The sequence below is a fragment of the Carcharodon carcharias genome, chromosome 5 (genome assembly GCF_017639515.1).
Source record: "Carcharodon carcharias isolate sCarCar2 chromosome 5, sCarCar2.pri, whole genome shotgun sequence".
NCBI classification, from domain to species: Eukaryota; Metazoa; Chordata; class Chondrichthyes; order Lamniformes; family Lamnidae; genus Carcharodon; species Carcharodon carcharias.
The window spans coordinates 74291192-74317804 of NC_054471.1; the positions used below are offsets into that span (position 1 = coordinate 74291192).

Genomic DNA, 26613 nt, shown 5'->3' on the forward strand with positions numbered 1-26613 from the left:
CAGGACAATGCCTTGCCCAATCAGGGTCAAGCTGTCTGGTTTAAATTTCAAACAATGCTTGGCAGTTAACTGTCAGTCACCATCACTGGTTCATTCTCCATGGCAACACCTCTAACAATCAGAGTCCACTTGCCAACCAATCAGCACTCTCTTCACATACAGTATAAATTGTTATTTTTCCCTTATATTAATATTCTTGCAAGTGTCCTGAAGAGGGCAAAATGAAAAGCTTCAACATGTCTCTTTTTTCAGCAGTGCTCAAGTTCTGGACTACCAAACGAGGATTGAAGAATTTGTACTGACAGCGAACAGGGAAGTAAAAACTACTGATTATATCAATTTTTTATTCATTTTACAGACAGTAAAAAGAAGCTTGGGACATACACGTGGGTTTAAGGTAGAAGCTGAAATATCTTACTTTAAAAAAGAATTTTGTATTATTTAAAAAATTTGTGGTGATCATTCTACAAATATAAGAATGGTTTTTTCCCCGGGCCAGAAAGGTTGTTTATCAATAATTTTGAGCTTAGTGTGCCATTAAAAACCCAGTTATAACTCATTCAACAGGGTATAACTTATTCAAAGATTTTTACAGTGAGACTAATAGCATAAAAGTGGAATTTCATATTAATTCAAGAGATTTCAGAACATTTCCATCTATGCGAACTTTAACACTACACCCTGTGGAGGAGTAGAGAATCACTGATAGCAACTTCTGGGTTTCCATATTTAACATGCAAGTTCTAATGCCAGAAATTGCTATCACTGTCAGTACAATGGCAAAATCCAGGCCAATTTCACCTGACATAATTTTTAAAAATATATTCACTATGGTGATTGGTTAATAAAACATTTATTTTACTGCTCTTTGTTCTTCCAGCTATTTGTAATTGGCAGAATACAAATCATACTCAACCATACCACGCTTGAAAAACCCAAACAAAACGTCCACTGTTAGATGTGATTCTATGATTGGGCACACTTGAACAGTCCTAAGTGTGCTAATAGGTACACTAGCAACCAATTTAAAATAATCAGTTGAGTTCATAATGTGGATCAGTTACACTTACTAGAAACGATATACATTCATAGACAGAGACCCACTCTCTGCAGACAAAAGGAATATGTTCAAACCTTGTGCCTTTTTTTGAATTACCCAGAAGCATGGAGATCCTATAGTTCTCCATTACTTTTTACAGGGCAACACTACAGCCATTCGGGGTTAACTTGCCAACCAATCAGCACCCCTTTTCTCCTGTGGTATAAATTGTTGTGATCATTTGAAATTTGGCATTCTTGTGTTTGGTCCTGATAAGTGCAAGATGAAAAGCTCTGGCAACATGTCCCTCTTTTCAGTAATATTCAGTTACAGTACAGGGATAAAAACCATTTACAAATTTCACAAACCTTTGTGCCAGGAATTCCAGGTAAGCCATTTTTTCCACTTTCACCTTGAGGTCCCTATGATGTGAAAAGACATGTTACTGTAATTGTGCTATTCTGTACACATTACGCTGATAAATTTCAACACCAAACATTAGTTTGTTTAAACTTACAGGAGGTCCACGTAATCCAGGATAACCATGAGAACCTTTGTTACCTTTTGTACCCTAGTACAAAAAATTGAATTAGTATCAGTTTTTAAATATTTAATTTTATATATTTAAAGCAATAAAATTTTGAATGATTTCACATGTACCTTTTTACCCTCAAAACCACGTAGGCCTGGTTCCCCTTTGAATCCGTTAGAACCCTAAAATGCAAATAAAATGTGTAGTATTCAAATGAGAAATAACAGCCCTCAACAGTAAAATTATAAGATCACTCAACAGGATTTGTTCCTTTGCAGAGCATCATTAAATAGGCTTCTTCAGGTCTGCAGTGTATGTATTTTTTTGACAAAAGCTTCTATTCCACTCTGGTTAAATATGTAATTCTATGTAGAATTCAAAGGACATAAATGTTTTCAACTAAAGCAACAGACCATCATTAATAAACAGAATGCAGCTAGTAAATATCCTGGAATGTTTATTCATTTCTAGAAGATGTTTGTGTAATTATTTATTGGTAGCTTACACTGTAAGACATTACAAGCTACAGTAACTGAATATATTTGGAAAAATAATTCAGCCTTACTTAAGAACATAAGAAATATGAGCAGGAGTCGACCATGGGGTCCCTTGAGCCTGTTCTGCCTTCAATATGATCATGGCAATTTTTCTGCCTCAATTCCATTTTACTGCCTGCTCCCTTTAGCCTTTGATTCCGTGAAAAACCAAAAACCTGTCTATCTCAGCCTTAAGTATCCTCAGTTCTCTAAGGTAAAGATATCTGAAGATTCACACCCTTTTGAGTGAAGAAATTTCTCCTTATTTCAGTCCTAAACGATTGACCTTTTATCCTGAGACTGAGCATCCCACACTCCTCGCCCCGGGGTTCTAGGTTCCCCAACCAGAGGATACCATCACTCAGTGTCTACCATGTCAAGCCACATCTATGGTTCAATGAGATCATCTCTCATTCTTCTAACCTCCAGATACTATAAGTCCAACTTACTTAGCCTTTCATCATAGGACAACCCTCTAATCCCAGGAACCAATCTAGTGAACTTTGCTGTATCGTCTCCAATGCAAATATATCCTTCCAAAATATGGAGACCAAAATTGCATACATTACCCCAGGAGTAGTCTCACCAAAACCCTGCACAATTGTAGCAAGATTTCCTTATTCTTGTACTGCAACACCCTTGCAAAATACCAACATGCCATTTGCTTTCCAAATTGCTTGCTGTATTTGCATGCTAACTTTCAGTGTTCCTAACCCTAACCCTAATCCTTCTCTCTGAACATCAACATTTAAAGGTTTCATGTCTTTTAAAAAATATTCTGCTTTCTGTTCTTACTACCAAAGTGAATAACTTCACACTTACCCATTTTATACTTCATCAGTCACATTGCCGCCCACTTCCTTAACCTGTCGATATCCCTTTGCAGCCTCTTTGTGTCCTCCACACTGATTATATTTACACCTATGTTTGTATTGCCAGCAAACCTAGACACATTACTTTTGGTCTTTTCATCTTAGTCATTAATACTGTAAATATCTGAGGTCCCAGCACTGATCCTTGCATTACTCTACTACTTACAGCCTGTCAATTTGAAAATGCCCTGTTTATCCCTACCCTCTGTTCTCCATCCTGTCCAAACTAATATGTTATCCTTAATTCCATGCGGCCTTATATCTTATGTATAGCCTTTTGTGTCGCAACTTATTAAATGTCTTTTGAAAATCCAATAAATTATACAACAAATGGTTCCCCCCTTATCAACCCTACTAGTTACGTCCTCAAAAACTAATATATTTGTTAAACACAATTTCTCTTTTGTAAAACCTTGTTGACTTTGTCTGATCATGCTATGCTTTTCTAAGTGTTTTGTTATGACTCCCTTAATACTTGATTCCAACATTTTCCCAAAAACCGATGTCAGATTAACTGGCCTGTAGTTCCCTGCTTTCCCGCTCCCTCCTTTCTGGAGTAGCAGTCTTACATTTTCTAACTTCCAATCTGTTGGGGGTCATTCCACAATCCAGTGAGTTTTGCAAAATCAGAACTAGTGCATCCACTATTCCTGTAACTACCTATTTAAGAACATCAACTCCTGGGAATTTGTTGGTTTTTTTAGTCTCTTAAGTTTATCTAACTCTTTTTCCTGCTGATATTAATTACTTTAAATTCCTCCTTCTTATTAGCCCTTTGGTTATCCTCTATTTCTGCTATGTTATTTGTGTCTTCTGCTATGAAGACAGACGCCAAGGGTAGAATTTTGTGTTGGCGAGCGGGGGCAGAGCCTGCTCGCTGATGCGTAAAATGATGCATGGTGACGTTGGGCGGGCGTCATTTAGATTTTCAGTTTGATGGGCACGCAACCGGCTCAGTTGCATGCCTGCCAAATTGTCAAAAACCTATTAAGACCAGTTAAAAACTAATTGAAATAATTAAATGAGCTGCTTGTTCAACCTTAAGTTGGCGGGCAGGTGAAGAGCCCAGGTGGCATTTGCATTTTTCATGGAATATCATCCACGGGCGAGATCAGGTTTCATAAAGTGTTTAAAAATTCAATGAACATTTTAAAAGGAAATTACTGACATGTCCAAGCTCATGTGACACTATCACATGAGGGGACATGTTTTAAAAGTTTTTAATTTCTTTATTGTGCCTCAGGGAGATTTCTGTGCTCTTTCTTGCACAGGCACGAAAGAGCGCAGGTCCCGACTCAGGGAATCCACCCTCCCCTTGCACAAGGAATGCTCAGCACTTCCTGGCGAGCATCACGCTGGGCGGGCCTTAATTGGCCCGCCCACGTAAAATAGTGGTGCTGCCCCGATTGGGGACGCCATTAGGTTCGCGTCCATCTGCGTTACTTTGGCTATATAGAAAACTATAATTTGAATTTACTTTTTTATGTTATGTGCTGTGATTTTTGGTTGACGAAACTAAGACTTGTTCCCTTGCATGAATATCAACATGTAGCCCTTCCCTTTGGTAACTATCCCTTCTGTTTGTGTCCGTTGGTTTCTGAATTTTAGATATCATTGATATATTTCCAATATTGTTTACATATAGTTACTATGGTAGTTTCCAATAAAAGCCAGCAGAATTTTTACCAGTGACAGGATACCCAATTAGGGTACAGATAATTACAGTTTAGTGCCACAATAAGCAGGACAGTGCATTTAACCCTTGTGAGATAACAGATTGGTGATAATATGCTGTGAATCTATGTTACTGAAATAAAAGAAGTCTGCCCTACTGAGCCTGAAGGGCTGATTTTGCCATCCTGAAGCTATACAAACCTGCATTGGGCAGCTGAAAATGGAGGTGGAGTGGGGGACCTTAATTTCAAATTTTTCGATCAATTCCTGCTGGCCACTATTTTGACCAATGCTGAAATTGTGGTGGACGGTGACCCGATTCATTCAAAGTCATGTTGGTTGCTCAGCATTTTAAATGCCTGCCTGAATTGTGAATTTCCCAGAGATTGCAATCTTCAATGAGGCAGATAGGTTCATGAAGCCTGTGTGAAACACATCAGGTAATCAGTTCATGAACCGTAGGGGAAACCTGTTATGGAGTTGAGAACCTTTTGACAGGTAAGTGTAAAGCTCTTGCCAACTTCAAATGTCATAATGTAGTGGTGCATGATGATTTAAGTATATTTTAATGCAGCAATTGATCAGAGGGCTCTGTCCTTAAAACTAAATGGTCATTAAATTGATTAGCATTATGTAAGTGTCCACATACATTAGACAACTTTATCAAGCAGATAAAGTGTTCTTACACATTCAATAGTACTGATAATCTAATTTATTTGGGTCATCTAGACATTGTGCTTTGACTTTTACATTGATTTCAAGTCCAGATATTTGTTGGACCTTTGAAAAAAAGGTGAACAGATGCACGACTTCTTTGTTTGAAACTTCATCTGGTGAACCATTGAAAAAAAAAGGAACAGATGGCTGGCCATATGGTCAGGCAACTTGAAAGACTCTAATGTATTGACCTCTGGAGGGCTCATTTATTCAGTTCTGCATTGGGATCTCATTGTGAATACATGGCTGAGTTCCAAACCCCACTATTGCATTTAGCTCAGCAGGATTATCGACACATCTGTAGAGGGATTAAAGCTGCATGCCCTCACCTTCACGGAGGGCATGGGGCTGGCAAACATTGGTGACCTGAATATTTAACTCTGTTGTCGCTCTTCTCAGACCTGCCAGTATTTCCAGTATTTTCCGATTTTATTTCAGATTTTCAGATTTGCTGTTTTTGCTTTTGTGTTGTGATTCATTTAACTTTGTATGGAATTGGAATAGTTTATTGAATACTATTGGCTTGAATGGCTGCTTTGTGGTGGCTTTTATTTCAGTATTGAGGCTAAGAGGATGTTGTGATGGTCAGTAACTGAAGGAAATTAAGGCGAATGGCTGTTGCAGAATAGGAATTTCGGCTTGTGCTTAGTAAAACTGTAGTCGATTGAGGTGATCATGGACAGCTAAGGAGAAGTGTTGGCTGCCTCTTCCTTTTCTCCTGCTCTTTGCCCATCCCAAAGTTGAAAGTTTCAATGCATATTTCCCTTGTCAATATAATTAGTGTTCTTCTTCCACTACGGTATGTATTTGTATTCACTGCCTCTCCCATCTGACTATAAGTTTTAACTGACTTTTAAATCAGCGTCAGAGTGCCACTCTGTGTCCAATTACTTAAGTGATTTTTCTTCTGATCCTGTCTCGCCCAACCTTCCGACTCAGGCTGGGCGAGGTCCAGGCAATGCAGCTCATCCCCAAAGCCCAGTGCGAAGTCCAGAAGTAAAGTAGGACGTGCTCATTTTTACGGCACTAGCCGTAAGTTTAAAGGTCCATTGAAATTGACAGGTCAGGGAGAAGGTGAGAGTCTAGGGTAAGTGGATAGGATTTGGGTGATGGGGGGGTTGGTCCGTGGGTGGGGGTGTTGGGCCTTTGGGGGGGTCAGGCCTCGGGGGGCGGGTCTGATCTCAGATGGGGCGGGGGTGGGTTGTCTGGCCTGGGGGTGTTGGACTCTGGGTGGTGCAGGTGTCAGGCCTTGGAATGGGTGAGTTTTGGGCCTTGATGGGGATGGGATGGTAGCTGAGCTTCGGGGGATGTGGTGGGGGTGTTCGGAACAGTGGGGCTGTGGAGGGGTCAGGCCTGGAGGTGGAGTCGAGTTTGCCGGGGTTCGGACCTCAAGGGGTTGGGGTCCGGAGTCGGGCCCGCACAGAGCATGTGGGGTTGGGCCATGGGCAGGTGTGGGGGTGGGATCCATCCTACTCTTGGGATTGGATTTTGAAGTCCACCTATGCAGAACTGTTTCCTCCAAATGATGTTCAAGATGGAGGACTATTGACTGGCTAGATGAGGTGGGGGTAGTAACTTGTGAACCGAGATTATTTGAACTGTTGTTTGACCTGAAACCATGAGATTTCATAGGTGAGATGCCAATCCTCGGAATTCTCTAGCCCAGAGAACTGTGGATGCTCAGTCATTGTGTATATACATGGCAAAGATTGATAGATTCTTGGAATCTGAGAGAATCCAGGAATATGGGGACCAGGTGGGAAAGTAGAATTGAGGTTGAAGATCAGCCATGATCATATTGAATGGCAGGGCTGGCACAAGGAACCATACTTATTTCTGTTCCCATTTCTTAAATGCTTCATCTCTGACAATAGTAGAAAGTATACTTCGTTATCAGGCCAAACCTCAATTTCTGAAGCCAATAATTTTAGTATTGCCGTAATCAGACCAAGCACAAGAGGCTAGAGAAGTTATATGTGATTGGTTAAGCTGCCAGTGTGCAATATAACTTTTTGTAACATTACAGACATAAACATATTAAATTAGTGTCCTCCAACATAAAAGGATTAAGAAATTTTCTCCACTACTTACCATTGGACCTTGTACTCCAGGTAGTCCTTGAAACCCCGAAACTCCTCGTTCACCCTAGCACAATTAAAAGATGATTTTATAAATTAAACTTACTGCTTTTAATTAAATCACACAAAAGACCAAATCATTTCCTAGTTTACAACATGATTACAGATTAATTCAGTTTTTTGTACATTTCACACACTAAACTATGTATATGATGCTAAGAATAATTTATGCCAGGGGCTAGATTTTATCATCCTGACGCAAGACAAACCTGCATTGGATGGGGGAGGGGGCGCGGAAAGAGGGGCAGGGTAAATTGCCTAATTTCCACGGGCTACCATTTTGACCGATGCTAGAAGTGTGGCAAAACAGATGTTGGGACTGCCATGTTGCTGTCTATCACAATTTTGTACCTTCTTGAGATTGAAATTTTCAGCGAGTTGGCCTGTCTGAACCACATCAGGACAGAGGGTTCGTGAACCATGGGGGAAGCCTATTCTGGAGTCGGGAATTTTTTTTACAGCTAAGTTTAAAAGTTGTTCACATGTCTTAATTAGATGCTGTATGATAATTTAAGTATATTTTTAATGCAGTGATTGAGTATAAAGCTTTGCTCTTAAATGGTAAGTGATCATTAAGCTGAAGTATTGTGAAAGTGTTCAGATGCATTAGAGTACTTAATCCTTTGGATAAAGTTCTCTTCTGCATTCAACAATATTGAGGTTAAGATCTTAACATGTCATTTAGTCCCTGTGCTTTAGTCTTTAATTGATCAACAGTCCAGCCACCTGTTTAGCTTTCAAATGTTCTACTACGTCAAAAGCTTTTATTCAGTTGTGTAATAGAATACAATTATGAATGCTTGGCTGAGCTCCCCACTAATGGATTCAGATCAATAGGGCATTTTGACATAGTTATCAAGGAGACTGTGAGCTTTCATTGACAGTCTATGAGTAGCTAATAGGATTATGGCCAGAATCATCCCAGAATTGCACTAAGTGCGGTAACGGGGAGGGAAATTGGCACTGATCCTGCCAGCTGCAATGGCAGATTTTCACGCAGTATTGTCCCCAACACACTTCATTAATAATGCATGCCCATGAAACCTGCTGGATCGCTGGCTGGCGGCCGTGGTTCGTCATCCCCAATGTGACCTCACTGCTTCCTCAATGCGGGTGCCATATTTAAATGGACACAGTATGCACACTTCACAATGCTTGCAGTGCAGGAGCGCTCCACTGAAGAGATGGCCCCACAGACAAAGAAGAGTGCTGCCCCCAGATTTAGTGATGCTTCACTTGAGCACCTGCTGGGTGCCATGGAAGCCCTCCGTGATGTTCTCTACCTCCGCTCTGGCTGCAGGAAGGGCAGCAACGTGATGATTTCAGCTTGGGAAGTAGTGGCAGCGGTCTTGAGTGCGAACGCAGCCCAGAAGAGATCAGCTATCCAGTGCTGAAAGAGGACTAATAATCTCATCTCTTCCGCCAGGGTAAGTCAACCATTTCATCACTCTCAACTCTCACACTCACAAGTCCATCACATATCCACAGGGATCTCACTCATTCCCAGCTTAATGGACATCACCACTCACTCTTTCACACACATCCTCACATTTCCATCTGGCCCCATCCCCTCTGCTCATCTTGTCCTCATTCCATCAATGGCTCCACTAACTAACCTCAAATGCCAGACATCCTTCTCAACTGTCCTGCCATGCATCTTGCTTACAAACTTTCCATTTGTCTCTTTGCAGGACAAGATCGTGCACAATAAAAGGGAGAGGTCCCAGACTGGGAGGGATGGGGGGCGCGGTGTTGTGGCGGACATCAAGGGTCTGAGTGACTTTGAAAACAGAGCTATCACGCTGGCCAGAGATGATGTTGACTGTTCCTGCAGCGACAGTGAAGTTGGTGGCAAGCACCCACGTGGGGATCTTGCACCAGATCTCCCTGTAACAATGCTACTCTGAGTCCACTGTTCTGTGTGTTATGTGGCAGCCATGTGCTAATAATCTCTACTTTCTCTCCTAGTCACATCTGTCATGAACCTGACACCCCCAGGCAACCTGGACTCCGGCACTAGCATTGAGAGCTCCTCGGATGAGGACCCCGAGGACAGCAGATAGAAGACATATCATGCACTCCCCCATACCCTCCACCAGCGCATTGACACCTTAGCGGGACCTAGATGTAAAGCAGGCTGGGGATCACAATCCGGTCACTACAGCACCCAAACTGGTCCACAGCAGGCGGAGGCAGGGACATTCAACATTGTTGGCACTCTGAGGACTGCTGGAGGCCATGCATCTGCAGAGTCTAAGCCTCCGGACTAGGTCCTCAATCAGTTGCTGGAGCTGCAAAGATAATCATGGGAACATCAGGAAGGGATGTCAGCTACACTCCTCAGATTGCAAGGGATGATGGAGGAGTCTGTCTACCTTCAGTCCGAGATGATCGCGCCATCATGCCAATGCACTGAGGTTGACATTGGCAGGATGATAGTCGCCATGGAGACTTTGGTCCAGGACATTGGTCCTGCAATGCTGCGCAAGCTGCAATCCATTGCTGAAGCCATTGATGGCCTCCAACAGTGTGAACGCAAGAGGGGTTTGGGGCAGTTTGACCTCACTCCAGCTTCCCCTTCTCCTCAAGGAATCAGCCAAGGACCCTCGGGCACCCAAAGGGAGGAGGTCCAGCAGCTAGACACCCTGGCACCAACCACCCAGGTGACACTGGGAATGTCCATCCGATCCAAATCCCCTCTTCTTGTGACCCCATCAGCTCCAGCTCCACAGGCCAAGGAGGGTGCACCTGGCCCACAGTAGGACACCCTAAAACAGGCTGGGGTCCTCCATGTCTAGTCCCTCCAGAGGATGTCCCCAAGACCTGGATGGCCTTGGGTGTAGCAGTCAGCAGGCTGCCTCAACCTCTGCTGTGGATGTCGGGGGTACGCCAAGACCTAGCATTAGGGTTAAAAAAACTATGAAATATTAGGAGCATAACGGTGGCTTGGATGATCACAAGATGTATATAATGTGCAAAACTGTAAATAGAATATGGCCTATTCCACATCTCCTTTTGTGTTTGCCTCCTTTTTATTAAGAGCTGTGTTGCAGTCATTTAGGTGATACACCATGGTCCCTCCCCCCACTTATTGCAGATGTCATGATCAGGGACATTCGTTTGTGTAATCTGGTTGCATGTCACCACAGTGTTTGGCCATTTTCATATAATTTCCAACAGCAGTGATGAGGTGCCCATCATATTATCTGTTCTTGTGGAAGTTCAAATGCTTTTCAGGGTCATCTCCTTCGCAGTGTTGTCTGTGTGACATAGAGGGTAATTTTCCCCATGTCGGGCGGGCCGAATGGGAGCAGGCACGGGCAGGCGGGCGCACCAGGATCCGTGCCACCATTTTATGTGGGCGGACCGATTAAGGTCTGCTCAGCGTAATGCGCGACTCCTGAGGATAGTGGCAGTGGGTGGGCAGCGGTGGGAGTGCACTGACTGCTGGGTCCAGTGGTGACCCGGCGGCCTGTTTAAATGAAGCATTGGCAACCTTTGCAAGGCTGCTCACAATGGCAAGTAAAAAGGCTCACCAGATGGCTTCTGGTGAGCAGGCCAGTCCTGAGGGTAGGCCAGCGAAGCAGGCAAGGCCGGAGGGTAGGGCAGCGGGGCAAGCCAGGCCGGAGGGGAGGGCGGCAGGGCAGTGTGCCTCTCGTTTTTTGGATGAGTGTCTAGCTGCCCTCCTGGAGGAGGAGACAGCATGGCAGGAGGTCCTACCTACGAGGGATGGGAAGCGGAGGCTTCCCCATTTGACCATACACGCCTGGGAGGAAGTGGCTGAGACAGTGATCTCCCATGATGTGGTGCAACGCACATGGGTCCAGTGCCGCAAGAGATTCAACGACCTCCTGCGCTCTTGAAGGGTAAGTACCATGTTGGCAGAAGTCACTTAATGCAGCCTTCAGCCTTTCCTCCCAAGGCGCTGCCCTCCCCTCCCCCAACAACTCTGAGTGCAGTTATATCACTGAATCCTTCATGGCATGTTTCCCTCAGTAGGTGGGACAGCAGATATTACCCATGCCTAGTTCACCCTGAGAGGGTTGTGCTGAGATGGGTTCTGCACCCACAGCATGTGTGACACTGACACCCAGAGTATAGATTTGGGGGCAAACTCGAGGATCTGCACCTAGATATAGTGCTGGAACTTCGATCTGCTGGCCTTTGCTTTCCATGTGCTTGTGATTCCTTGATTTGCAAGGTTGGACTGTGTGCTGCCAAATGTGATGGAGGCAGCATTTTGGGCAAGAAGGAGTCAGCCCTGGATTCTTTGTGTGAGTGTGCGGCAGCTGTGAAGTGACAAAGCACGAGAGCCCTGCAATGTCCCACTCTGGTTGGGTTGGCAGGGATGCGATAGGAATCCAGGTACAGGCTGGACTAATCAATGCTCTCCTCTCCTTTTCAGGACAAGACTGCACACAATTCCGCCAGGCTCAGTTGACCATCATGACTCCATTCGAGCAGCAGGCCACGGATCTGGAGAGGCGCCATGCGCCCAGGGCTCTCCGGATGAGGGCAGCAGCTCCTCCACCCCTCTGCCAGTGACCGTGACATCCGATGAGGCTGCGGCGACTGGGAAGATGCCAGCTGTGGAACTGGCTGCACCCTCCCAGGCGGGGCCATCAAATGCTCCATGGGCCAGAGGACGGCCGCTAAGGTCATTGAAGCCAACAGGACAGCACGTGAGTAGGCTGTCTAAGATGCCAGTGCCAGCGGGGGGGAGTACCTAGACGTGACATCCATAAGCGTAAATTTAAGGCACTTTAGGCACACTATGGGTTTCTCACTGGTGCTTTTATGTTGCCCCACTATTAGTTCATGACCACTTGGAGTGATGTGCAACACCTTTTTTTTATCTGAACTTCATTTTGTTATGTCATTAAATTTTGATATGTAAGCATGGCTCAGGGCGATTCCTTATTTCTGCAGGTGGACGGGAACCCATGATGTTATGAGTGAGTTGTTTGACTTTGAGCTCTATTGACAAGGCCCTTAGTTAATGTTCCTATCCAGGCAGATTTTGAACTCAGGTTTCAAGTATGGAGCCTGCAGCCCTGGCATATGTTGGAGGTCCATCTGTGGCGGGTTAGCTGAAGTTTTTTGGATTAAAGCCTCCCAGGTGTCCCTGCCTCCCTGGATTATGCCTGGGTTAGCATCTACCCCCTCAGCGTTCTCCTGTGCATGCATATCTCTGACTTACTGCTGGACTCATCGTGTGCAGCTGGAGCAACTGCGTCTAATCTTCTTTGTCCACTGTGTCGCCCCTTCCCAGTAAAAGATTGTGGAGAGCGCAGCATGTAACCACCATCAGCGACACACGATCTGGGGAGTATTGGAGTATTCCCCTGAATGGTCCAGGCATCGAAAGCGCATCTTGAGAAGACCGATGGTTCTCTCTACCACAGCCCTTGTGGAGGCATGGCTCCCATTGTACCACTGCTCAGCCTCTGTTCTTGGATGGCGAAGTGGCGTCATGAGCCAACTTTTGAGAGGGTAGCTCTTGTCACCCACCAGCCATGCATCCAGCCGTGCTGGAGCACTGAAGAGCCTCGGCAACAGGGAGTGTCTGAGTATGTAAGCGTCATTCGAGCTGCCTGGGTACCTTGCACAGACTTGCAGAATTTGCATCTTGTGATCACACAATATCTGCATGTTCAAGGAGTGCAATCCCTTCCTGTTGACGAAGGCACCGGGCTCACCCGCTGGCACCTTGATGGCCACGTGTGCAATCGATTGCACCCTGGACGCAGGGGAAGCCAGCAATTGCTGAGAAGCCTCTGGTTCACTCTGTCTGGCTGGCCTCGTCCCAGTGGTAGTAGATGAAGGTCAATGCATGCCTGAACAGAGTGTCTGTCACCTGCTTGGCACAAGTGTGGATAGCTGACTGGGGTACTCCGCAAAGATTACCCACTGACCTCTGGAAAGAGCTGGAGGCAAATAAGTTGAGGGCAGCTGTAACCTTCAGCATCACTGGCATGGGTGTTCACCCACACAGTTGGCGCAGATCTCAGGGGCTATCATCTGACAGATGGAGATGACTGTCTCCCTTGAGAGACGGAGCCTCCTTCTGCATTGCACCTCAGATATCTTGAGGTAGCTGCTTTGCCACCTGTATGCCCTGGCAGCTGGATAATGGCGTCTTCTGCGGCCTCTTCCACCTTGGACTTCCTGTTGGCCCTGCGCCCCTTGTGTCTGCGCTTCTCCTCCCAATGGTGGCTCCCCTGGAGACTGAATGTGGACTCCTGGCCTCCTCCCCTTCCTGGCCCTCACTTCCTCCTCAGAGGAGGTGCCTCCAGTGGATAGCACAACTCCCATCGCCAGGCTAAGGGAAGGCTTCCTGAAACCTGCAGGCCCCAAAAATGATCTTTACTGTAGAGTCCTGACCTGAAAGCTGTTATTCCTGTCCAAGCAGCTGTGAAGAGTTTTGAAGTATTCCTGCTCACACAGGCAAGTGTCAGTAACTTTCACAATTAAATATCTAACAGATACCACTCGCGACCCCACTCACCCCTCTCATCCCGCCCATGGATGACAGAGGCAGACTTGTTCTCCTAAGTCATACGCATGCTTGAAATGTGAAGGTGTAGTGTGGAAGGACAGAAGTGTTAACACATGGAGAAAGGTGATATGTCCTGGAACTCCATGCACTCTGTCATCTGCCAGGGTTTCCATGCCATGACCCGATATTGTAAGGGACTGAGCAATCCTGTCTGGCAGCCGCACTTGTGACTTCCTGACTACATCTAATAAGCTGTGCAATAAGTGCGAGCAGCTTTTCAACTTAAGTGTACGAGACTCTGGCCCTCTCAGCCAAACTTGCGCTGGAATCTACAGGCCTGAGCATTTGTCATAGTGGGAGTATGTATATGTTGCATCCACACAGCTATAGTTTTAATGTATGGATGCAGTACTGTGCATCCCCTCACCTGACCACTTACTGTGGTCACTAGTGCTGCATGGAAATAGTCACATTTGGTGGGCAATGGATCCGTTGAGCATGATTGGAAGCCGCCAGCCGTACCTTCAGATGATGTGGATGGGAAAAATGGGAATGATAAATATAAAACTGAAACTTTGGTGTGTTTTATATTGGAAACTATGCATCACCCTGAGAGCATGATATCAGAGAGCCTTCAAATCGCTAAGGCCAGTGTTACCCATGAGTGCACAATGAGTGTGTGGAAGAGGAGGTATGTTAATGGCTGGCATGAAATTGATTGAATGCCATCAGCCTCAGGTAGTCCACATCCATAGTAAGCTGACAAGACATCATGAATGCCATCATCCCTGAGTAAGTGGATGTCAATGGGATTGAGAAGATGGTGACACAGAGGACTGAGTCATGTGTGCATGGATTGAGATCTGCCAAACCTTCTCAGTTGCATTGGCCCCAGTCTCACCCATCAGTTGTACCATCGACATAGCTCAATGCGTAGTCACATTGCTGGACGTGGATCGCCTTGAGGACTGCTGTCCAATTGAAGGCTGCCACCTACGAGGCCACTCATGATAGTGTATCGGCTCCTGCATCGTGTAGGCTGCTGTCGTGAATGGAATCCTGCAGAGATGCTTGATGGTTCAGCACCTTTGGACCTTTGTTGGCAAGGCACCCTCGTCCAGACAGCGCCTCATTTCAGCGACGAAGCATGTTTCCAAGCCTTCATCAACATTCGGAGGATAACGCCAAGGGGAGCCTGTTGGGGCTCATTTTGAAGTGCAGAGTTGAGATGGTAGGAATTGCAATGCTTCACTTCATATCGGCCCCTCAGGCAGATCACTTTTCCAACAGGATGCTCACTCCACCTCATTATCCTCCTCCTGGAATCTTGCAACTATCCTCCTGTGCATGCCTCCCTTGTCTGGCTGAGCTATGGCCTTTTTATTTGCAGCAATGGCTTCCTCAAACTCATCACTGTCATCTCCTTTGCGGTTCTTCTCATCAAGGAGATGTGCAGCTCCTCCATCTTGTCATCAAGAAAGTCGTCCTCCCTTTGCAGCACCACGTTGTGTAGCATGCAGCAAGCTATGATGATCTGTGACACTCTCTGGATAGTGTGTACTGGTGTGCTCCACCAGATCTGACCAGGCATTGGAATTGCATCTTCAGCATTCCTATGTTGTACTCCACCAATGTCCAGGTAGTGACATGAGCCTCGTTGTACCTTCTCCCTTAGGAGTCTGTGGTTGCAGCACGGGCATAATCAACCACATCCTTTGCGGATATCCTTTGTCCATGAGGAGCCAGACCTGAATTTTGTGTGGTCCCTTGAAGATCTCCAGGATTCGCGATCTACTCAAGATATATGAGTCATGGGTGCTTTCTGGATATCTGGTGCAATCTTGTAGGATTTGCTTGTTATGGTCACACACCAGCTGCACATTTACGGAGTGGAAGCCTTTCCTGTTTATGTATTGCAGTGCCAGGGAGCTTTGATAGCCACATGAGTGCAGTTGAAGGCAGCTTGCAGATGTTGAAACCCAGAAATCTCAGCGAAGGCCAGTGCTCTGGCGTCCTGGCGTGCTTGATCTCTGTCGAAGTTAATGCAATTGAGGGCTTTGGCAAAAAGGGCTTCTGTAATCTCATGTTTGCATTTGTGTGTGGATGCCTGAGAGAACCCGCAGAGATCCCCAGTTGAGCCCTGGAAGGAGCCAGTGGTGTAGAATTTGAGTGTGGCTGTTGATTTTGCAGCCACTGGCAAAGGATGTCGTCTGAGTCCACGCGGAGCCAATGCGTGCAGAATGTGGCAAATTAGTTACCAGATCCCTGGACATGCGGAGGCATCATTGGCATTGGTTCTCACTCATCTGTAGACGTCGGTACACCCTAGGTGTTATGCATGATATTACTGTTTCCCTGAACCTCTGCATCTGAAGGAGGCACTGTTGGGCCTTGGTCTTCAATGTTTTGCCCCTGCCTTTGGCAAACCAGCCTCCTCCTTTGCAATCGTCTCCTTCTCTCATTTCTGTCTGCAATTATGCAGGCAGCAATGAATGCAGGTCCATCTTCCTGGTGGTATCGTCTCTGCAGTATAAATGAGAAACACACAGGAGTCAGGACTCATCTGCAATACTAATTTTTGTGTCAATGATTCATGAGTGACTGTGCGTTAATGGCCTTGGTTCCTGTGTCGCCAAATGCTCGCCAAATAAATGATCTACAATGCGGTGTGCATATCAAGGTGACCCCCCCACCCCCCACACCCTCCCGCAAATCATGAGATGAGACTGCTTTGGCCAGGTGCCTGGATGTGCTGCTTTTAGCCCAGGCACTGTCATCCTTATACACAGCACTATAAGACTACAGTGTCTGGAGTATATGGGACCGTTAATTTCTATACAGGCTATGCAAGATGTTGAGGGTGACCCGACACTCATCTTCTTGGAACCGTCCAGCACCAATAATGCAACACGCCTCAAAGGCTTATCAGGTTGCTCAATTGCACTTAACTTCATCATCGCTGTGGGGAAATGCCCATGCTGCTAGAAAGGGGTTAAACCCAGGAGATTAATTAGTGCCAGTTTGCGCGATTAGTGCTGCATGAATGCACATTGTTGCTTCAGTTTGCTGATTTCTTGCAGTGTCATTGAGAGACTACTAACATCTCTCAGCTGTGCCTGGCCGCTCATGTTGGAATGCACAGTTCAGTTGGTTGGCCCTTTAATCGCCACCCCACCGCCCCCCCAACCCCCCACCACCTCCCCAATGCAGTCAGCTGGCATCCAAGGCACTTGCAGAACCCCCAGCAGCAGAGTTTGGTCTCATGATACCTCTCATCTGCACAATCATGGATGGTAGCAAGATGGTGGTGGTGGAGAACTCCAGCTGCCAGAGCAGCTTGGACCCTCCCTGTGTGAGAACAGAAACCCCTCCCACCCCCACTGTCACTGAGGAACTGAATGATAAGATTACCCTCCCTCATAGACCTCTCACATCCCTCCTGTATCCCTTGATCCCATTGCTCTTGTGCTGCATATCCCTTAGTTAGTCCATGGACATTCTGAGGTGCAGGGGCTTATGCCCCATCTCCACCTCAGCCCTCAACATCATGATGTCACTTGTACTGTTAAACATATACCCCCCTCTCCCAGACATCCTGGCATTCCCCCCAGCAACCCTTTGCCAAGCCAGCCCTTGCCCTGGAACCTCCGAACTTGCCCGAAGTCACTTTCCACCTTCGCCAACCAGCTCTCGCCCTGCAGTCTTTGAACTTGCCCAAGGCCACTTCCCCTTTTGCCAAGCAGCCCTCGGCCTGTAGCCTCCGAACTTGCCTAAGATCACTTCCCACCATTGCCAAGCAGCTCTCCCCCTGCAGCTTCCGAACTTGTCTGAGGCCACTTCCTCCTTTGCCAAGCCAGCCCTCATCCTGGAGCCTCTGAACTTGCCTGAGGCCACTTACCCCTTTGTCAAGCCAGCTCTTGTCCTGCAGCCACTGAGAATATACCTCCACTTTATCACTGGACTGGTGGGATCACACTTTCGAGATAGCCCTCCGAAAGCGATGTGGCGCTGCCATCGAAGTCTGATACTGAGTCACACGAGTGCTACCCAAGACCAAGGTAGGCGAACGGTCCTTGAATGGAGGAGCGAAGTGTAGGTTGCCAGGTGCATGTCGTTTATGTACCATTGTGAAACAGGTCAGCATGGCCTCATGATCCAGCATGGGGGGATGATTTTGGTGACCAGCATTACAATTAGATGCAAATTACTGGAAATTATGCTCCCAACGTTCAGGAGTGGGAAACACGACTGACCAAGAGCAGAAGGAGCTGATGATCGTGAACTGTTTTTACGATGATGTAAAACAGTTTTTTGCGATGTCCTGAGATTTTCCGCTCCAGGCCGCCATGATGCCTGATGCAAACAGGAGCAGAAAGTCCCAGCCTATGTTTCTGAGTGGCTGTTTGTTTATCTTGATAGTTTTATGAGCACTTAAGGGGATTGACTTTTTCAAATGGAGTGGCTGTTCATTGACAGTTTTATGAGCTCATGAGACAATTAAGGTTTTTGGAGGAGGGTTTTCAATGTTTGTTGGCTTATTTTGACTGTTTCATGAAAATCTCAAAGATTGCCGATGTTGTTATCAGGCTCACGATTTCTGTCCCTACTGGACACTGGGTGAGTGGGCATGGGGGAGGGGGGGTGGCATGTGGAGGGGGCATGGAGGTATGGGAATATGGAGGGGGCATGAAGGTATGGAGGGAGCATGGGGGTATCAAAAGGGCATGGGGATATTGAGGGGCATGGGGAGTAAGGAAGCGGCGTGGAGATGGGTGAGGTGTGAGGGCTAGAATGCCTAACATTCATATTCAGAACTAGGTCAATGTCCCTGTGAACCTTCTAAGTGGGCCTTCTAACCTGCACGCCTCGGGATCTGCCCATTTCTGTTCCCGCCTTGGGCCTGCTGTGGGAGGAGGTGGTGCCAACTCTATGCCATCCCCACCACCCTGCCATTAAAATAGCTTGGGTGGGCATGGCCACTCAGAAGGCAGGATCGTGACATTGGGAAATTGCCCGACTCGCGATTCCTGCCACAAAGGGGAAAATCCAGCCCTAGATGTTTGAAGATCCCATTCTAATTTCTAAGCAAAAGATTCCTCAACAAAACTATTTCAATTATACAGAAACAGATTGAAATATTGAAAAACATGAATACAAGATTATTTTAGTGTAACATGTCTATTATTACAATTGCAATCAAGACACTGCCCCACTGCTTATATCATGAGTTGATTCCCAGTCATTCTCCTTAAAATTATCCATTCTGTTCAAGATATTATTTTATGGAAAACATAATGTAATAATTGTCAATATAGTTGAAGCTGCAAGTTCTGGTTCTGTATATTTTGATATAGGCTTTAATAAAAGACTCAGTAGCAATTTTTATGAGGTAGGAATTTAGATACTGGAACTATTTCCGTTGGAATAGAGAAGGCTAAACTTAAATCACTCCAGCAGACCGAATTATTTCCTAATTTGTTGAATTTCCTAATTCAGTGTTCAGTATGCTTCATACATTTTTTAAATTGTCACATGGTGAATAGAGAGCTTGAGAAGACATTTCTTCATATAGGAACTTGTTGGCATATGGCATTAAATAATAGAATGGTTACAGTATCCATCCAGATGTCCCTGGGCCATCAGTGCCACTGACCAGTCAAAGTACATAGTGTGGCATGACATGTGCAGTTCCTGAATGCACTCTGTGTTCTGCCACATATCCATCAGGTTGACCGCTCTGTCAATGGAGCAGCTCTTGTGCTTGAATCCCTGAACCATGGTGGTGCACCTGGGCTGAATGAGCTCCTCCATTCTCAGCCCATGATCCCACATTGCCTCAGGGAACTCCAACATGTGGGATCTTAGCTGTTGCTGCTTGTCTAGGTACAGCCTTCTTTCCTGTGATTCCTGAGACCCTGCATTTGTGGCCAGCTGAGCATGGTTATGTCTGTCCCCCATTCTCCAAAGGAGAGTTCCCACAGTTGCCTCTGCCTCTGTCTCTGGCACCTCCTTATGAACACATGACGTATTCATCACCTGGTGTCACCCTATCTAATCATGTGCGAGGGTGTGCTTGTAAAGTGTGATCAGGCTTGGTCCAACCTCTGCTCCAGATGTGCTTGGCCCGATGATGGTGATGGAGTCAGTCCTATTGCCTTATCTTTGGAGTTGTGAAACACACAAGAAGAAATCATGAGAATTAGCCTTGGAGATGCAGCATGTAGTGGAGTGGATGGAGGGCAATGCATTACCTTAATGTATGCTTTGCACTCTCTAGTCACCATCTCCACCACGGATGCCCATCTTGCCTTGCATGACTTTTCATGGTCAGCGACCCTGGCAATGTCCATTGCTCCGTCTTCCCTTGTGATTATGAGGTGTAGGTAGGGAACACGTCTTCCTGCCTGTTAAAGTCAATGATCATAAGTGCCCTGGGCATACACTCCTCCAATGTTTAGGAACAGCATGCATCCTTAGGCTCCACAGCTAGAGGGTGAATACCTAGAGGCCTTCCTGAGGGTTCAGTGTTGCATACACCTTGCCAGTGTGGAAATGGTGATTGTGCCTCTTCCCACAGTAGACTTAGTTTTCTGCATACTACACTCTGTCTGTTAGCGAGCGCCATCCAGCCTGCGTGGTTTGGGAGGGTGGCCTTCCACTGACATCCACTAGGAAAGCACCACCCTCCTGTCTCTCAAAGAGAACTTCCAGGTCCACATCCACGAAAGGACAGGTCCCCCTGTCCTGGGTAGCAGACTGCTACCTCTCCTGAGACATCTTTCCATCAGCAGGTAATGCAATGAAAGGGCAGCCACAGGAATGGGTGCCATGATCTGTTTAAATCAGGCCTGCTCCTTTAGAGTCTCTGTTCCTGCCCCGCATGCACTAATTGGCCACCCAACAAGCCAATTATCAGCCTGGCCCTTGAAAATCAGGGTTTGTGACTGATCCCCTGGGGCTGTGATTAAGACCCGACACAGCCCCGATCTCCATTTCCCACCCACCCCCGAAAGAAAATACTGCCTCATATTTCTGGACCATTTTTGTCTTTCCTACTGACTTCAGCGGAACTGAAAATCCCACTGGTGTAAAATACTGCCCTATAAATCTGAGTATGCATAAACGTAACATGAATCCCCAATTTAGACAATATAGGCTGGCAGTGCCAAGGCCAGTGCCAGAAATTACGGGCCTTGGTGCTTCTCCTGTTTCTGGGCCTCTTATCTCCACCCATCCCACCTTAACCTTTCCCCACCATCGCTAATTGTAGTAAAATCTGTGTCAAATGCACTTCAAATAGTAATGACAAGAAAAACAAGGTAACTTATTTTTCCACACAAAACTTTGAATGAATACTTTATACTCAGAAAATGCCTTTACTTACCCCAACGCTCAGGCATTTAATGCGATCAGACAAACTCTGAAATAATGGGCAAATTTTTTAGGTTGGTGTGCAGGTGCGAACATCTCAATGCCATTCCGCGCTCACGCGATATTTTAATTGGCAGGTGCGTGCAAAAGTCGGAAGTGCGTCCGCCAACAATTAAGAGGCCAATTAGTGTGATTAAGGTTGCTATTGTCTCTGGTTTTGAGTGGTCTCTCCAACCTTACATTTGATAGACAGGCGAATCGGCCAGGTGGACTTTGCATTTTCATGAAACCTCATCCAAGGGCAGGATGAGGTTTCTGTTATTTAAAAAAAAAAATCTAAGGACAGCATTTTTATAATGTATATGTTCAGGTGACTGATTGTGATGCTTGGATATTTTTTTCCTGATTTTAAAAACTTTATTTAATTGTTTTCAAGTCTTCAGCTCCCTGAGGCAGCTCTCTCTCCGGGATCTTTCATTTAGTGCTCGTCCGCGCTTACATCATCATCCTCCCTCCTCCTGCCTATGCCCCAGCAGCGCTGAGCTTCTCAGAATGCACTTCATGCTGGCTGGCCATTAATTGGCCATCCAGCGTGAAATTGCGGTCAGGGGGCGATCGCGGTAGGCGGTCGGTTCCCTGGCTCATCCCAGGTCGATCCACCTCGAAATCCTGCCCGATGTCTCTTTTTGTATTTAAAAAAATTTAAAAACCTTAAAGACTATTTGAAAGGGGTGAACCTCTCTGCATTTGCTCCAGATGCTTCCAATACATTAACGAAAGTTGCTGGATGGCACAGGGACAGACCCAGTCAATGCACCCCACCTCAGCCTTCAAGCTCCCAGGCACAGAGGCTGGGAGTTGGGGGGATTTTAGAAATGGATCAGCCACAAGCACAAACTAGTGATGAAGGCTGGCAGTACAGGCTGTGGGACTGCAGCAGCCTGTGGAGAGAAGGCGGAAGCTCTGCCGCACCTCCTGCCACTGTCGGACCCCTTGGCCCCTGCCTGCCCTTATGTTGCTTGCTTTTTTAAATTCAATTTATATTTCATTATTTACCATGCTTTTAACAATTCTTATTGGAGCAAATTGATGGTAAAGGAAAAGCTGACAAAAGAGTGAAAATTTTTAAGCAAGCCCGCTGCGTTCATTGCAACTGCTCCACAAAAGCTGTACTTACCCACTGACGGACCAAATCTGAGTGAATAAGTTATGAGGGAAGATTAAATGCTTTACAGTCTAGAAAGAAAAGATTAAAGGGAATACCTCATTGAAGCATATAAAATATAAATTGCCATAGATAAGGTAACCAGATTGTTACTGTGATGCGTGCTAAGAAAAAGAGAATACAGAGGAGATTCACAAGGGTGATTCCAGGGATAAAAAACTGTAGTCATGAGGATAAACTGGAGAGATTGGCACTCTTTTCCTTGGAGAAAAGTCAGCTGAGAGGAGATTTGGTGGAGGTATTCAAGATCCTGAGGGGTATGGGCAGGGTAAATAGTGAGAAACTGTTCCCACTCAAGAGAACATCAAAAATGAGAGGGCACAGATTCAAAATAATTGGCAAAAGGAGTAAATGTGATGTAAGGAAAAATGTTTTCACCCAGAGGGTGGCTGGACATTGGAACAAGTTTCCTGAGAGGGTGGTGGAGGCAGGTTCGATCGAGATATTCAAAAGGGAACTGGATTGCTACCTGAAAAGAGAGAATGTGCAAGGTTATGGCGATAAGGCAGGGGAGTGGGACTAGGTGGAATACTCTTTCAGGGAGCAAGTGCAGACTCGATTGGCTGAATGGCCTCCTTCTGTACTGTAAAGATACTGTGAAAGAAAAATTAGAGGATATAAAATGGAAATTAACAAAAAGCAAACCTAAAGAAAATATGAGTTAAGATCACATTTCTTTCAAAGTGATCAATGGAACAGTCTGCCAAACAGGTTAATATAGGCTAAAAAATTAGACTTTTCAAAGTACAATTAGATGATGTTCTGATGGGAGAGTTAATGTACTTGGGGAATGATAGCAAAAATTAACTATTTTGTCTAGTTTTACGTTAGTAGTCATCCTTTAATTCAATTATATTAATAGTTTTAAAAATTAGCTAATTGAAAACCAGGTCCTTGGCCTAACTTAATTCAAATGTTGTGGCATTGTTTTGGTTACCATCAAGTTTACAGGCTTGAGGGAAAAGCCAATCACCTTAAAATAAAACCATAAAAGTGGCTGAGTGAGTACGAAGAAGTTGGCCTGAACTGGATTTCAGCACTGAAATGGCTTGATACTGCTTTCGGTTGGTTGAATTTCCGAGTACCTTGAGTCTATTTATTATGACAGGTTATTGGAAATCTGACCTGCATAGCCAGGGAGTGGACTGGGAAATGATAGAAACTTGGTATGCTGAATGCATGGTGGTAAGCCAACCTCCCAGCTTTCAGAAGCATCTTAGCCTGGATTCCCCCTGCCCTCTGTCAACCCAAACAAGAAAGCAATCTAATTATGGGCCTACAAATAAAAAAAATAGATGCGTTACTAGTGAGCCCATAAGGGGAAAGAATTGTTGGCTGCTTCTTCTGCCTCCCTGCCACCCAAGAAACACCCTGAGTGCCGTGGGCGCCTGTTGGCAATGTGTATCTGACTCTGGATACAGTAGTAAATTCAGGAGAGCTGGTCACTGGGATAGATGTCAATCCTATTATGACAACATTAAAGCATAGAATTTAAATAAAAATGGATGGAATTCTTTTGGACTGAGCTGAGGAATATTTTGTGTGCTTTTTTTTCGGCCTTCCCTCACTGACATACTCAGAGACTGTAGCAACTTTGCTGTGGTCTTTGCCACCACCAACATCCCAAAACTCCCACCACCTCCTCTGAAATTGTTGAAATGTACAACCAGTTTTTGTACAGCACAGCAAACACTTGCCAAGTCTGCGATTTCGAGTTGATAACGGCTGAAGAGAGACTCTTAGAATGACTCATGTTTGGGATTACAAATATGAAGGTGAGAGTTAACAAACATCACGCATTGCTCTACCAGAAATGATGTCCCTCTCGTGCTTGCGCAGACTCGGGTGGCTGTGCAGTGCAATGCCGCCTTGTTATCAGGTGTATGTGTGTTGTCTTCATTGTGTCTGTTTGAAAATAGGAGCCCAGGCTCTCTTACAGCATGGCCCCCAGTGTTTTGCACCTTGTGCACCCCCCTCTCCTTGGCCTTGAGTAATGCAACTGCTCACTTCCTAGGATGTGGGCATTGTTGGCCAGGCTAGCATTTGCTGGCCTTCCCCAGTTGCCTTTGTCAAGATAGCGGTGAGCCATCTTCTTGAACTGCTGCAGTCCATCTAGTGCAGGTGCACCAACAGTATTGTTACAAAATGAGTTCCAAGATTTTGATCCAGCAACAGTGAAGGAATGACAATGTAGTTCCAGGTCAGGTGTGTGGCTTGGATGGGAACTTGCAGGTGATGTTGTGCCTATGCATCTGCTGCTCTTGTCCCTCTCGGTGGTATAGGTCAGGAATTTGGAAGGTGCTGCCAAAGGAGGCTTGGCGAGTTGCTGCAGTGCATCTTATATATGGTATATACTGCTGCCACTGTGCATCTGTGGTGGAAGGAGTGAATGTTTAAGGTGGTGGATGGGTTGCAGTCTGCTTTGTCCATGGATGTTCCTGAGGGTTGTTGGAGCCGTAGTCATCCAAGCAGATGGTGAGTATTCCACCACTTCCTGACTTGCGCTTTGTAGATGGTGGACTTTGGGAGTCAGGAGTTGAGTTACTTACTGCAGAGTTGCCTGCTTCTGACCTGAACTTGAAGCCACCGTAGTTATGTCACTGTTCAAGTTCAGTTACTGGTCAAAGGCAAGGGCCCAGGATGTTGATAGTGTGGATTTCAGTGATGGTAATGTCATTGATTGTCAAGGGGACATGGTTAAATTCTTTCTTGTTTGAGATGGTCATTGCCTGGCACTTGTGTGACAGGAATGTTACTTGTTACTTATCAGCCGAAGCCTGACCATTGTCCAAGTCTTGCTGCCTATGGACACAGTATTGCTTCAGGAGTTGCGAATGGTACTGAATATTGTGCAATCATCAGCAAACATCCCCACTTCTTACCTTATGATGGAGGAAAGGTCATTAATGAAGCAGCTGATAGTTGGTCTTAGGACACTACCCTGAGGAATTCCTGCAGCAATGTCTTGGGACTGAGTTGATTGACCTCCAACAATCAGAACCATCTTCGTTTGTGCTAGGTATGACTCCAATCAGTGGTGAGTTTACTCACTGATTTCCATTTGTTAATGGCATGTTAATTATATTGTTAAGATACAAAGGTGAAGGGCATTTTTAAATTAAGTATTGAGAGCACTTGTAAAGTGAAACTGCTGTACGTTGGCTAGGTAGGAAGCAGACATATGTAATACTGCATTCTGTGATTAAGTCTATTATCAAGAAAAGTATTAGTGTTTAGTTTCACATTTCACCAACTGGCTTAGGATCAGAATAACACCATTGCCTTCAATATAGCTAGCGCTCTTTGATGTCACACTCTGTCAACTGCTGCCTTGATGTCAAAGCAGTCAATCTTACCTCACCTCTTGACTTCAACTCTTTTTACCATGTTTGAGCCAAGCCTGTAGTAAGGTCAGGAGCTGAGTGATCCAAACTGAGGATCAGTGAGCAGGTCATTGCTATGTAAATGCCACTTCATAGCACTATTGATGATACCATCCGTCCTGGTGATCGAGAATAGACTGGGGCAGTAATTAGCCAGATTGGATTTGTCCTGCTTTTTGTGGACAGGACATAACTGTGCAATTTTCCACATTGTCAGGTAGAAAGTGAGTGTTGTAGCTCTATTGGAACAGGTTGGCTAGGAGCATGGCTAGTTCTTCAGCACAGGTCTTCAGTACTACTGCTGGGAATTGTTAGGGCTCATTGCCTTTGCAGTATCCAGTGCCTTCAATCATTTCTTGATATTACTTGGTGCTGGAATATGAGGTTGGACTTTCCAGTTGTTGATGGGATTTCAGTAGGATGGCTGAATCATTGCCAGTTTTATCCAGTCTTTACACAACCTATTTCACTGCATCAGGGCTCAGCAGGTATATAGTGTGGGCTTTAGTAGGATCCCTACAGGAGGGAGGCTGACAGGACAAGAGCAGAAAATGGTCCTGGTCTTGGAGCGAGACAGCAGATGAAAGGGTGGAGGTAAGTCAAAATTGAAACTTAGTTTCACTCTTA

General features: G+C 45.6%; 1 protein-coding gene across 2 annotated transcripts in view; it reads right to left on the reverse strand.

The window, feature by feature from the left end:
• LOC121278460 (collagen alpha-1(XXI) chain-like) overlaps positions 1–26613 on the reverse strand; it is a 468271-nt gene that overhangs the window by 221194 nt on the left and 220464 nt on the right. For both annotated transcript variants that reach the window (XM_041188910.1, XM_041188909.1), the window contains 4 exons: positions 7462–7515; positions 1700–1753; positions 1557–1610; positions 1408–1461 (listed from right to left, as the gene is read on the reverse strand). In XM_041188910.1, coding sequence (XP_041044844.1) covers positions 1408–1461; positions 1557–1610; positions 1700–1753; positions 7462–7515 — 216 coding nt within the window. The remainder of the gene's footprint in view (positions 1–1407; positions 1462–1556; positions 1611–1699; positions 1754–7461; positions 7516–26613) is intronic.